General features: G+C 34.9%; 2 protein-coding genes across 2 annotated transcripts; one reads left to right on the forward strand and one right to left on the reverse strand.

The window, feature by feature from the left end:
- Positions 1–496: 496 nt before the first annotated feature.
- Positions 497–3,309, forward strand: LOC102606189 (non-structural maintenance of chromosomes element 4 homolog A-like). The gene is made up of 7 exons (XM_006346601.2): positions 497–636; positions 741–821; positions 1,501–1,756; positions 1,871–1,961; positions 2,275–2,485; positions 2,595–2,686; positions 2,809–3,309. The coding sequence occupies exons 1-7, from the start codon at positions 531–533 to the stop codon at positions 3,103–3,105; spliced, it is 1,134 nt and encodes a 377-aa protein (XP_006346663.1). The 5' UTR covers positions 497–530; the 3' UTR covers positions 3,106–3,309.
- Positions 3,310–3,373: 64 nt separating this feature from the next.
- LOC102594860 (uncharacterized) lies at positions 3,374–7,221 on the reverse strand. Its single transcript, XM_006346575.2, has 10 exons — positions 7,008–7,221; positions 6,848–6,931; positions 6,709–6,772; positions 6,475–6,521; positions 5,443–5,497; positions 5,173–5,211; positions 4,691–4,859; positions 4,104–4,167; positions 3,955–4,011; positions 3,374–3,791 (listed from the first exon to the last, which is right to left on the reverse strand). The coding sequence occupies exons 1-10, from the start codon at positions 7,073–7,075 to the stop codon at positions 3,548–3,550; spliced, it is 891 nt and encodes a 296-aa protein (XP_006346637.1). The 5' UTR covers positions 7,076–7,221; the 3' UTR covers positions 3,374–3,547.
- Positions 7,222–14,600: the final 7,379 nt, after the last annotated feature.

Consider the following 14,600-nt stretch of genomic DNA (forward strand, 5'->3'; position numbering starts at 1 on the left):
GTCAAGTCTACTTTTGGTCATTCTTCTCTTTGAAAAATAGAATATTGCTCAAAGAAAGTGACGACACACACACACATATATATAGTGTGATTCACATGTATCTGGATATATATGAATCTTGCTCGCCTCTCTCCCTGTTTTTGTGTATCTGGTAGCAAAAATGCGTGTAGGATACGTATGAAACTCTTAATTAGTGGTGAGATACATAATATTTTGAAAGTATAAGCAATAATAATATATATGGTAGTGAAATATGTCTAATAAAATAATTTTTCTAACTTTTATAATTGGTAAGGGATAAATCTCCTACCCAAAAAAAGTAAAAGAAAAACCAAAACCTAAAATAAAAGGAGCGGTAAATTTCCACAAAATTTACCTTAGTGGTAAAACATTCAAACAAGCGGGAAGTCCTCCCCCCATTTTACGTAATTGTTCCCAAAATAAACTTCTTGTTTTCCCTTTAAAAAGAAGACACGATTTTATTCATCGTCATCTACTTAGTAAAAAATAAATATTTTTTTTATAAAAAAATGGCTGAGAGTACTCAAGAGGAGTTGAACGGTTTTACTGAGCAACCCATATCTCAAGCAAGAGTAGTTCGTTGCAAATACTCTACTATACAAAACAGTATTTCTGGTAATTTTTGGGGGTAAAATCTCTTTTTTTATTGGCCTTTGTGTATTTTTTCTTCTTATTTTGTTAAAAAAATGTTTTTTTTTGTTTCTTGATGTATTATACAGAGGGGAAAGATGATATTGGGAGTGTTGATTCGGAGAAGTTCAAGGAAATTATGAATGAAATTGAAAACTCTCATAATGAAGGTATTTTTTTTCCAATTATTATTATGGTGTGACTATGGATGGGTTTCTTGATCTTTAATCTTGTTGAGTATGATGGTATTTAGATGTTAAAGTTTTAATTTTTATGTTGAATATTTACAAGATTTCGCATATGGTGCTAAGAACAAGAAAGAGATACACTTAAGTTTTGAGTAAAGTTACATTCTTGATGAAATTATGGGCTTTCTTGAAGAAGTTATTATCTTACTTTTATTACAACAACGTACTCAGAAAAATCTGACAAGTGAGATATGGGCAGTGGTGTTCAAAATTTAATATATATGTATGAAAAATGATTTTTGATTTATATATTTTATATAATTTTCTCTATATATATATTAGGATTTTTTGACAAAGGCTCCCTTGAGGAGGGTAGAGTGTATGTTGACCATACCCCTACCTTACCTTGTGGAAGTAATGAAGTATTTTACTTTCATTGCGGTAGATTGTTGTAACATTGGGATTTGGGAGAATTGTTTGGTGCTACTATCTTGTTTAATGTCTCATCCTTGAAAAAGCTTTAAAGTCCTAAAGCTAGAGTTTGTACATTTTCCAACTTTATAGGTAGAATTGAACATTCTTAATGAAATTTTGCTTACATACTTACTAGTGATAAAAAAAAATAAAATTAACTTTATTTATCATTGTGTTTGATTGCTAGTCAAAAAGCCAAGAGAGCAAGTTGCTGATGCAGAGGCATTGTTTGATCTCACCAGAACTTTGGTGGCTTCAGTTAGATCACATTCTGCTGATGATGTTACACCTTATATATTCATTTCCTCTTTGTTTGAAGCCTTCGGGCCACAAAGTGCAAAACATGAAAACGGGCTCTCTCCAAATGAAAATACAGTAGGCTGGAAGAAACTCGGGCTTGTTCTTTCACCAATTTTTAGGAATGGAAGAGGTTGCCACACAATGTAAGTTTAGTTTTGGCAACCCTTTTCTTGATTCATAATGCTCACTATTTAGTTAGTGCATGGGGGACTTGTTCTTGCATTTTTATGTGCTTTCTTTGTTGCTTTATTCTGAAGGATTGGACCCATGAACTGTGAAGTTAAGCAACGTAAGAATACTACACGTAAACCATGCACAAAGGTTTACTTGAATACTCAACCAAAGGAGGTATATATGGTCTTTCTCATATTTTGTGTTATGATGCAGTTACTGTTGTAAAAATGTACATGTAAGAGTTGTCTGTTTTGAATACTGATGCACGAGTGCGTATAGCAAATTCCCTTACTTTGTGTCCAATTTGGATTCAAAGTATCGTCTTGGACACAGAGTAAGAGAATTTGCTATTGTTGTTTGGGATTGAGGTGCAGTAGTTGTTTATTTACTAGAAGCATAAATGGCTGCTTGAGTTAAATTCAGTGTATCTGCTTGAGACTACGTCTTTCCAACATGACACAATGATGTATTCTGTCTTGTATCACAGCTTGATGTTATGGAGGAGAAAACAGATACAGACAGCAACATATCAACTATGTTTCAAATCCTAAGGAAGAAGAGGAGAGTTAAGCTTGAGAATCTCATAATGAACAGAAAATCCTTTGCACAAAGCATTGAGAATTTATTTGCGCTATCTTTTCTAGTGAAAGATGGACGGGTTGTCATAGATGTCGATGAAAATGGATCTCACTTTCTTTGTAAGATACCTTTCTAAATCTTTCATTTACTGTGCAGTGCAATTTATGTATGTCCTAGTCTTTCTTTCTGTAGTTTGTTTTTTCCTTTCTAATGTTCTTCCTTTCTCAGCTCCAAGGAATGGTCCTGATGCCAATTTAGTTAAGTCTGGTGAAGTTAAATACAGCCACTTTGTCTTCAGATTGGATTTTGCTGATTGGGAGGTAGGGAGATACTATGTGCAAGAGTCCAGATTGTTTCTTTGTTACACGAGCAATCCATATAATCACATATTACTTTTGCTTCTTGGTCTAACATTATAACCAAATGATCATTGTGCACACAGCTGATGAAGAATGCAGTACCAGACGAAGAGCTGATGCCAAGCAGGGACATATCGATGAATCCAGTCTTTACTGAAGCTAATAAACCAAACAGAGACATATTGGTGAATCCAGTCTTTACTGAAGCTAATAAACCAGTTGCGATGGATGATTCTCAACGAATGTTACCTATCACTTGGGTCAAGAAATTGTCAAGGAACCGAGGCAAGGTATTAAGCAAAGCTTCAGAAGCTGATTACTCCCCTGAAATTGGTGATGCCAGCATTGACAATGGCAGCCTGAAGAGGAAGCTGCTATGAGACGTAGCTATAAGTTAACCTTCAACTCTCCACTGGTTGTGAACATGATTGTATATTCCAATTAGGCTATTTTTGGTGTACATAAGAAACTTCATGCCTTCGTACTAACTTAGGATCATTTTCTGCTGGCCTTTTTTGAATGTGTAAAGCTACTGGATCTGAGACTTTCCATACATTTACTATATTAAGTTCTATCATTAATGCTTTGAGGCAATTCTGCTTTACCTCCCTAACATTTTATCTTGTATAGCAAATAGAGTGCAAGAACAAGATCAAAATATGCCTCTTGTATAAGTGATTGTCATTGTACAAGGTGCAAATGACCAAGTTTTCTGATAGTGACAACAATTGAATGAACAAAAGTAATTTATTTTATAAATGAACATGCATGAATTAGAAGATCAACAATCTTATTAGGCATGTAAAAGATATCAATGACTAGTCAAGTAGTATCATGGGAACACGCGGTAACTGTAGTAGGAGCTTCAACTCTCATTTTCAGATGATTGAATTCTAAAGCCAAAATGGGCTTGGACAGCATCACAGATATGCTGAAATTTCTCTTGGTCCCTGTGGGCACTCTGCTTGCTGATTCCACATTTGAGCTTTGATCTTCAGATGAATTTTCCTTGTCTGCATCCAACGCAGATGGTCCCGAAACTTTTGCTGGTTGCACTGCTCTTACCCTACATATGCAAAGTGAAAAAACACAAATCACTAGCCCTAACAGCGAGTTCTAATGTCAATTAGTGGCCAAGAAGATGCTTCAGTTCCACTTGCTCAAGTGACCTATGGAATATTAGCAGAGAGATATATGGCAATGAATAGGTCGGGCTAAGAAGCACAGACCTGCACTCAATCTGGCAAGAGTACTTGAGGAGATTAGAATTGTACTTCGTCCGTCCACTGAAATTTAAAGTAGAACTGCTAGTTACAAGTCCAAATTTACTTCAAGGGTAAACACCCTAAGGCGTAAGGACCAAGATAGAAACAATTACCTGAAGTTTGGTAGTGACATTTTGATAAGTGGACCCATCCATCCCTTAGAATCCTGCTGAGAAGCTGCCAATTCCCAATGGACATTGTAACATCTAAAAAATGAGTATGATATTTGCGAGAAGTTTCCAAATAACCTGCTACTGGTCAAACACTCAAACTGCAAGATTTTGCCAATACCCCTTCCCTTGGTTAGCATATTGGGATTGGCATATTAGGCTACAATGCAAGAACGGAGGAGTTGATTCCACACTAAGATATTGAGATGTAATACACCAAATATTAAAATGGGTATGATATTCGAGATGAAGTTTCCAAATAACCTGCTACTGGTCAAACATGTAAACTGCAAGATTTTGCAAACACTCCCTCCCTTGGTTAGGATATGCAGAAGAACATATTAGGCTATAATACAAGAACGGAGGAATTGATTGCTTATTCTATTGAATAAAGGAACTACCTATTTGGCCAGTTAGACCATGTCTTGAATCAGACTTCACAACTATTTCTACAACGGAAGTTGCAGACGAACAACAATTGGATTATGAATTTACTCTATCAAGAGATAATGCAGTGTCATCTTATTTACCAGTGGCATTAACATTGATGTTGCAGATACTCATTGCTGTCTGTTTCTTTATTTCAGTCACTTCTACGTCCATGTGATTCTTATAGTTAGAAGAAGATGTCCTCAAGCCAATCCTTCTTAGAAAACTGCTTGATTTACTTTCCGGTGTCTGTGGAAGTGCTGTAATTTTCTGCATGCATGTCAACAAAGTGAATTGTAGCTCAGAATATATCACTTCTTTAAACATCAGCCGAGTAATTGGATAAACATTGGCTAGAACTACATTTAGAAAGAACATAGTAAAAACCATGTGCATAGCTTGTGGAAAAAGGAAATTCATAGTCAACATGGCAGAAAAGATTATTTGTTTAAGAAGAATAAGGTAATTTGAAAGCATTTTGCGAAAGCTTGACCAGGAGAATTGAACTGCATGATGCTTGATCTACAAAATTACAACTCAAATGTTCAACAACAGAAGATCCAATCCACCAACTCATATGTACCTTTGAAAACCTGGCAACTTGGCTTGGAAGACCTACAACCTGTTACACAGGAGATATGATTAAGATTATGTCAAAACCATGCAATATACAAAAATCAAATTAGTGATGCAAACTAGATTCTTAGTAAGAACATATAATGTGCCTATCTTTATTGGTTTTCAAGCCTTCATGCTGGAAATTACTGTTTTAATCAAATGATTAAAAGAAGTCATTCTAATTAACACAGAGGTTGGGAGTACAGATGTATATCAGAAAGTAATCTCTACCTACCTTCCGTCCATGAAGGCATGCCTCATCACTGCCCACCAGCACCCTGGCAGCCCATCTATTATTGACAAAAATATGTTTGTTAGCATACAAAAATAGTTTTTGGTTTAACCATTCAGTATCTGAAACAAACTGCCGTAACTAATCTAGATTAGCACACCATAAGGTCAACAAAGTGGGAAAGCACTCCCTACTAAAAGTCTCTCTATTTCCAAGGCTTGAACACGAGACCTCTAGTTAATTAAGGGTGGTGAGATTCATCTCATGCCCCACCCTGGTAATGATACAACTATATACTTCTCAATATCTTGTCCCTAGTTATTGATTTTCAATTTTGTCTTCCAAGATAAAAGGAAACTAAATTATTTATAGGATAATAAAATGTTTGGAATAAGGTTTACATGGATTATCCCCATTTTTTTCCTATTGCTCAATGATTTACTCGTGACAGCTAAATAAGTAGTATCAACCAGTTACTATGCGGAGCTTCAATGAAACTCCCCCTTCTAAACCACCAGAGAAGGAAAAAAAGTAGACACAAGAGAAATGTGTTTGGAATGGAGGAAAATGACTCCCCATATGGAAGTTGGGAAAACAAGTTGCATAAGTGGCATTCCAAGTTATTGTCTGCTCCCCAACCCACACCCCTTGACCATCCCACCCCCGCCATTCTCAAACCCCACTCCCCATCCCATTCCGCCTTCATAATATTTTGCTAGATAACATATAAATGCTCTTGCGATAATATTTTCTTGCTTATTTACCAAACACTAGAAACTAAGTAAGAACTAAGAAACACACTTGTTTTCCAAGAAAACATTTTCCTTCATACCAAACACACCTGAGAAGGATCTTAAATTTCAGGAAAAGAAAGAAAGCAATAAAAGGAACACTAAAGAAGTCAAATTGAATCTAAACGACGAGTCCAGATTGATTTTGTTGGGACCATACTCAGTTTTCACAAGAAGCAGAAATTTCAAAATTATTTCATAATGTATATAACTAGTACTAAGCAGAGGAAAGTAAAACACTTACGCACAAGATGTAGGTGGATTCCACACTAATCCTGCAATCACCACAAGCTGAACAACTTGCATTAGAATAATACTATTAACTAAACTAAAAAGCAGAATTCTTTAATCAAATCTATCACAATCTTGTACAAATTAAAGCAAGCAGCCTTGCAATATAGAATGAAATAATTCAACTTAAATTATACAAACAAATCACTTAGTCTACTAAACAAAACTATAATACACAACACGAAACCTCATCGAAAATTCCAGCAGGACTATCATCATAGCTAGCAAGAAAAAACCCACCAAGAGTATATCTGCAAGTAAAGTGGTACAAATTAAACACAAATTGGTATTCCAAACAAAACCTACAAAAATTAAAAAATGGATACCCAAATGCCTCAACTAGTTTGCACTCTTTAGGAATGAAAGCTCTAGCGTTCTCTGCTTTGACAAGATGAAGCTGATATAAAGCACTGCAACATTAAAATTAATGGCTGATTTATATTCACAAGACTAACAATTTGTAAGATAATTGGATACAACACTTGCCTGCCTTTAAAAATCCATGGAGGTTTTCCATAGCCCAATGAAGTACAATTTGTGTCTTTCACTTCCATCAACTCCAAAATAGCAATTAAATAATAGCATATGCCTTGCAATTAGGATGAAGAAACCAAGAAAAGGAAAGCTAATACTTGAAGTTTATTTAGAAGAAGATGAGGTAAGGCAGGTGAATCCTTTTCCTTGGCCCCCAATGTTGAGGCCCAAAAATATGAAAGTACTTATTAGTAAGTACTATATATATCATACTCCCTCCTTTCATTTTTTTTAAATTTATGGTCTAAATAAGAATTATATGTGTAAAAAGAAAATTTAAAGTATAATTATTTATATTTATAATTATAATAAGGTGACGTACTATTGAGATGGGCTAAAAATGAAAGGGTGTCGTAAAAAATGAAAAGGAGGAAGGACTATACTAAAAAAGTGAAAAGCTACAAATGTAAAGTTAAATTATCATTTTATTTTTATAATAAATTAAAATATTATAAAAAATCTAATCGATTAAATAAATAGTAAAATTCTTAAATTTCTATCATCTTTAAGTAAAACATGTTATAGTAAATTGGATCTTTTCTACTACTCATAACATTTCGTAATAAATTGAGTCTTTTTTACTATTAATAACATCTTATTATAGATAAGTCTTTTCTACTATTTGATTTGGCTAAAATGTTCATAATTTTTTCGTCTCGAGTGTCACTCCCCGAGTCTACACCCTGGACGTGGCCGGCACTCGAGAACCATTGTTGATCCCCAAGTGAACCCTTGGCCTGGCTCAATACTCAGCGGAAGACTTGCTCAACAATATAGGAAACTCAAATGCAAAACTTAGCTCAATATGTCTCATTAATGAAACTAGTTTAACTCAAAGTTATCTGAAATACTCAAATAGCCACAAACGTTCAACTCAAAGTCTTTAAAACATCACAAAGGAAATGGAAAAAAGACTCCTCAACTATTACTGTCTATGAATGCCTCTAAATACTATGAGGGAAGTCGGGACAAGACCCACAACCTCCTTACAAAAATAAATCCATAATGTGAAGCCTTCCAGAAAGCAAGGAGGCTCACCAAAGCTAGTTAGAATGCGATGGGATCAGCAAAGCGTCGGTTGATGATCCTAAATACATGTATCTGCATTATGAAATGATGCAGGCCAAATGGCGTCAGTACATTAAATATACAACATGTAAAGGGAAAACTGAACATAGGGATACATAACTGAACTGATAGAAAGGGAAAACATACTTACCTTAACTCAACTCAACAAGAAAACAACAATAAAAGGTGCAAGATGTATAAAGATTTTAAAATAGTAGATAATAACTCAAATGTATATAAAAATACAACAATAAACTCTTTACTCTTATTTGAGAGATTCTCTAAACGACAACCATCACTATGAGCTACGTGATGATACAACGTCTCGCCCACGATGCCAGAATTGTCCTATATCTTGCCAGGGTATAGAACATCCTCAACTAAGTGGATACACTAAGCTATACTTAAAAGCAATAAGGAATCATCTAAAAAGTATGACCCTTTACCCATGTTGGCATACATTGTTTATGAGGATTTTGAATTTTCTGAACTCATTCCCATATCAGTGCTCAATACTCCAAATAATATATAACTCATGCTCATATGTTTTAAAATCATAAATATTCCTCAATTTGAGATAATTACTCAAAAGATTCTCTTAAAAGAGACAATGCTCAAAAACTCCTCATGAACTCATTAAGAAATCAAGGTTTCCTCTCATTTTAAATGTAAGAGTTTACATACTTGGAAATACTTAGTTCCCTTATAATCATTTTGAAATATGAAAGTCAACTCTCCTCATTCTCATACTCATTTACTCAAGTCTTAAAACAAGTTATAAAAGATTGTAAAAGACTTCTCAAAATGACTCAAAAGGTTTTCTCAAACTTTACTCTTAATCTTTACTTTGATTTGAAATGAAGATTTAAGAGTTTTGATTAGGATATATAGGATCTCTCAATGATTATTGAGGACTTAGATAATTGGTAACAAAAAGATAGCGAAGACACGATTCAAAGGAACGCATACGGGATAAAGAACAGAGGCGAAAGGGCCTGACGCTAGGCGCATGAGTGGCGCACCGCGCCAGCCCTCAATTTACTGGGGCTGGTTTGGGGCGCACTACAGGCGCAGAGTGCCAGCCCTCTGGCACTACGGGGGTGCGCTGCCCCAGCCCAAACCCAAAACATTTCGACGAATTTTTCTTCTCGATTTTTGGTCCTTGATTGAATAATGCCATCAAAGACACTTCATCTAATACTAAGTGTCAACGATCGTTAAGTAGTAATATAACCCAACTAAGTGAGTTGGGGTCGAGTTCCTAGGGAGTGGTTTGTACTCAAGAATCAATAGAAAATCATGAATATGCTCAAGTCAATCATAGCTAAAAACATTTACGAATAAAAGTATGGTTCAAGTTTGGGGTGACACAAGTGTCAAATATCAGGGAGATTAGATTTCAACTATCAGCTACAACAACAAATAATACGAAAATAACAAGTATAGAGATGGGTTCTTGGGATGTGATTGGAATATGCGCTAAGGTAGACAATCGGGTAATTGCAATTAATAGTGAATAGCTGTAAATCAGTGAATAAGCTAGACTTTAATGCGGGTAAACTTTCTCTCGAACAATTTACCCCGAATCAAATTGGTTTCTCTCAAACACCAATAAGCAGCAATTAAGAACAACCTTTGCTTTAGTCCATTCACTCTCTCGAGCTGAATGTGTGGAAGAAGGGTTTAGAGTTCACTCTCTCGAGCTGAACCCATGACAATCCAATACCCACAGACCATCAAATCAATAACCTTGATTTAAAACCTCTCTCTCTCGAGCAAGCCAAAAACATGAAGGTAGAGTTGCATTTGCAACTACAACCCTTTAGATTAAGCCACAATTACCGAATGAAATCACTTAAAAACAACATTTACACTATCAAATAACAATACCCAACATCTAAATCAACCCATAATCACACCCTAAGAATTGGGGTTTTAGCTAGACATAGTAAAAATGTAGAAAACGTTACCAAGTTGTGTTTCCATCAACTGGTTAGGATTGATATAGTCTTTACAAAGGTCTAAGATGAAGAATCTTCAACACCCACTTCCAATTTCTTAGAAATAGAAATCTTCAAAGCTAAGGAGAAAATGTCTCTAAAACTCAATTCTAAGCTCTCTAACTTGAAAACTTAATAATCTCAATGATAAAAATGAACTGGATACTAAACTAAGAATTTAAAAACGTATTTATAGTCTCTCAAAAATGTGCTGCGAAGGACCATTCGGCGTAATAAGTCGGGATCGTCAATCCACCCTTTGGTCAGTTCCATCGCCTTTTTGCTTTGGCCTTCAGCAACTTCAAGCTCTGTAACTTTGGGCGATATAACACCGTATCGCGGAACCGTTCGTTGACTCGTGGACTGCTCGTTTTTATCGCCGGCTTGATTTTCTCCTTCAGGGCTTGACACACTAGAACATTAGGCAAGACCATAGTCATTCGGCGACTCACCCAATGGTTTAGACGATCCTCAGGCCTTCTTTTCTTCGTTCTTTCAGCTGCCTTGTTCTTTTTGCTCATTAGTGTCCATGTTTTGTTCCTCAATCCAAATACCTGAAAATCAAGGATTTACATCAGTTATTGGCACAAAATATGCATTTGAGGACACTAAATCTATTAAAATAAAGCCCTAAATAAGTCCAAATCGTGGACTCATCAGTCCTAATTCACCTAGAATCGATTGATTTCTTCCAAACTCCCTTAGATTTATTTCATAAAACCAACACAATTAATCGAAAAACCACTCAAAATCCCTCAAGAACAACACTCATTCGCAAAACCCTCACCTTAAGAACTCAAAACCTCCATTGATAAAGAATGGGGTTAAGACTTAAAGAACCCTTTCAAGAATCTTTACATAAACAATTTCATGGATAAATTAATGAACGAAATACATACTTGGCATGAGGATGAACAAATCCATCACTATGAGAAACCTCCATACCTCGAAAGAACTAAGTTCTTGGCAATTTCCCCAAATCCTTGAAGAACTCTTGAAACCTCCTCTTGAACTTTGCCTAACTTTCTTAAATGTTTTTGAAAGAATGAAAAACTGATCTCAATCAGCTTAGACCCCTAGTTGGGTGAGAAAAACGTTTAGGCCTAGTGGTATAGGGAAAAGACCAAAATACCCTTTCTTAAAACAGATGAAAAGGCTTTATCTAGAGAGGCTGCACTCAAATGGGCATAACTCCTTCATCCGAACTCGGTTTTAGAAAACTTGGCGGCGTTGGAAAGAGGACTCGAAGGCCTTCGATTTGATACCTCATGGGCCACATAAATCATTCTATGCTGAAAGTTATGGTTGTTTGCAACTGACCCAAAAACTCAAAATTTGAAGAGTAACTTGAATGAATCTCAATTTAGCTCGTTCTAATTTAGCTCCTTTTAAGTCTGAGGTGTTACATTGGTTGTTTCCTCCAAACTGACATATTCATCTTAGGGATGGGATAATCAACTTCAAATAGTTGCTGGGTGAGGCATTACATGAGGTTTGACTCAGATTTAAAAAGAAGATTGTTCAATATCCAAATTACAAGCTACCAAATGAAGTGTTCCTAGAAAACTTCTACAAGTTTGCAGTCAACAAGTTTGTGGCAAAAAATGATGTAATAGATTCGTTGATGGGTCATACTGTGATAAAGCCGATGCTTTGCTTAACAAAATGACTAAGACCAATAGGGCTTGACACACCAGAGAAGCTAAGGTAGTTAGTAGTGCATCAACCAGAAAACTGTTAAAAAAAAAACTTACAACGGAGGCCAGAAAAGAAAAGGGATAAGACATAAGTACCTCACTCAAGTATGGAACGAAATCGCAGTGACACATCCTAATATAAGTAGGGTCCTATTACCCTCCCCTCCCCTCCCCTTAAACTCATATTTTTTGTATTTTCGTGCTGATATGACACCTTCAATCAAATAAGTTGGTTGCGTTTTTATAACACGCATCGCCACGTGTGTAATATTTTATTTTTTTAAAATAATTTATTTTCTTTGTCTTGTACTTAAACAAAGTTGATACACATAATGTTTTTAAAAAAAATTGCTTTGTATTTAAACTTTTTTTTCTTCATTTTTCTTACCTTCATTCATTGTCTTTTCTTATTTTTTATATTGACTTTATTTATTTGTTTTGTTTCTTCATCTTTCCTTTAGATTTGATTTCAAATGTCTTGTATTTAAAATAATTTAATTTCGTACAGATATTAAAATAAATGAATAAAATCAAATAAAACATAAAAAAATTTAAAGCATTAAAATTAAATGACACATTTTAAAAATATTATTGCTGTATATTTTTTGAAAAAAATAATTAAAAGTGATAAAGTAAGAAATTAATGAAAGAGAAAAAGAAATTCAAAATGAGGAGGGGAATGAATATTTTATAAAGAAAGAAATGAAAATAATTAAATATACATAAATTTTAATGTCAATAATTATATGTACTAACTAATTGTAAAATGATAAATTAAAAAATGACATGTGTCCAATTTTTTCGGAATTCACTTGCCTTCAAGAGAGTGCACTATCTCTATGTCACATCATCATCTAGGTGTGTTTATTTCATTTTAAAATAGTTTAAGAGTATAATAAGACCCTAGTTAAGTTTATGTCCGTCGCTGAAATTTTGGATATAATTCGGAGATGGTGGGGGGGTGGGGTGGGGTGGGGGTACTTATGTCTTTTTTCAAAAGAAAAAGATGGCACGTTTGATGAAACAAATTAAGATTTTGCCCAAATATGTGATGAGTTCCCCAATCCAAAAGGTGAACGTTGTGACTTATCACGATCTTGGTCCGTCGTAAGTGGCACTGTAACACCCCGAAATGCTAACCAAGAGTCGCTTGTCGATACACCATTGCTTAATTACTACAGTATGTTTTACTCTCATTTTGGGAACTTGAAATATTGTGATATTTGCAAACTTGCTTAACATAAATTGTGATTGTAATTTAATAGATTGTATTGGGGTATTTGCGTAATATTCTAGTTGGAATTATCTATAACTTGAAAGGGAGGTGAGGTATATACATATTTGTATATATGTAAACTTTTGGGCAACACACCTTTTACTTTTGGGCAGCCAACCTTTGACTTTGGCTGTATCTAGTAAGTGATAAATATCACTCTTATAATATATAATTTCACACCTCCTCTATAAGAATTCGTGTCCTTTAACTCTAAGAAACATGTAGAACTTCCTCTAACCATATTACTCACAAAATTTCAAGAAAATCTTGGTCCTTTTGGCTGGAATTTGAGATACACCCTTCTCTTTGGTGAGTAGTCGAAATCTATTTTTGAGCTGAGTAGTGTTTATTACTTTTAGAATATCTCTTTCTCCAGAACTCCCTTTTCGGTGAATAAATATGATTTGGAAAGATAATTCATATACTTACGACTCTTATGTTTATGTACAACTCTAATTTAGCTGTTATGGATTCGAAATATGGGATGCAACATAGGATAAGTTCTGTCCAGATTTTGGATTTAGAAATCCTGTATGAACAACTGTTAGTGTATTGATGATATCTTTTTGTACAAAATATATTTTGTGGTGATTCTTGATTGTTTTCAACCTTAAGAGATGTACCTACATCTTTCATGAAGGATATACAGTCCATTTTTGCCGTTTTCCTTTACATATCTAAGTTGCGACATGAGGTACTAGACTGCCAGAATTACTGTTTTGGGAGCATAGTCGCATTTGTATAGGCTAAGATTACTTGTGATGATAATCCTGTTTTACATTAACATTATTGAGTTACTAGGGATTAAAGAAGTTATTTAATTTTATTTTAAGGTTGTATATACTCGTGAACAAGTTGAGGACCTAGATACGTTGGTTGGTCTACGGTTTGAACTCATGAAGTTGTGTTGGACTGTTTCTAAGTTAAGCGTTGAGGTTTATGTATAAACTTGTACTTGTAGTCTTTTTACCTTCTGGTATATCTGAAAGTTTATCTTGGTACCTTGGTTACCCCTTGTCACTTTGCATTGTCGTGTTGGTATCCTATAAGACATTAAGGACACTTGTGTAACTCGCCCACTTGTACGGATTGTTTGATCACTTGGCACTCTTGTTGGGACCTTGTCCTTCTTGTGGCTGTGACTTTGTCACTATTGGCATGCCTCTTGATTCAGATCATTTTCCATCTTGACTCTGGTTTTTAGTCCGTCTTAAGAATGAAAGTTGTCCATTTTAAGTACGAACTAGAATGCCATTTTTAATATGGTTCTTGATTCTCTTGATTATTCGGCTTTGACCCTTCTTGATACAGGGCATCGGCCCTTCTTGATACCTACGTGTGCTTGGTGCGACGACATGATGTATATATTGGGCGAGCCTTGTTATTGAATCTCTTGGAAAATGGTGCTATGAGCGTTCTCGACATTTGGATCTTTAAATATCAAACTTGATACTCTTTATATATTGTTTACTTGATTTATTTATTATGTTCAATTATGCTGCCC

This window comes from Solanum tuberosum, unplaced genomic scaffold (genome assembly GCF_000226075.1).
Source record: "Solanum tuberosum cultivar DM 1-3 516 R44 unplaced genomic scaffold, SolTub_3.0 scf00078, whole genome shotgun sequence".
Classification (NCBI taxonomy): Eukaryota; Viridiplantae; Streptophyta; class Magnoliopsida; order Solanales; family Solanaceae; genus Solanum; species Solanum tuberosum.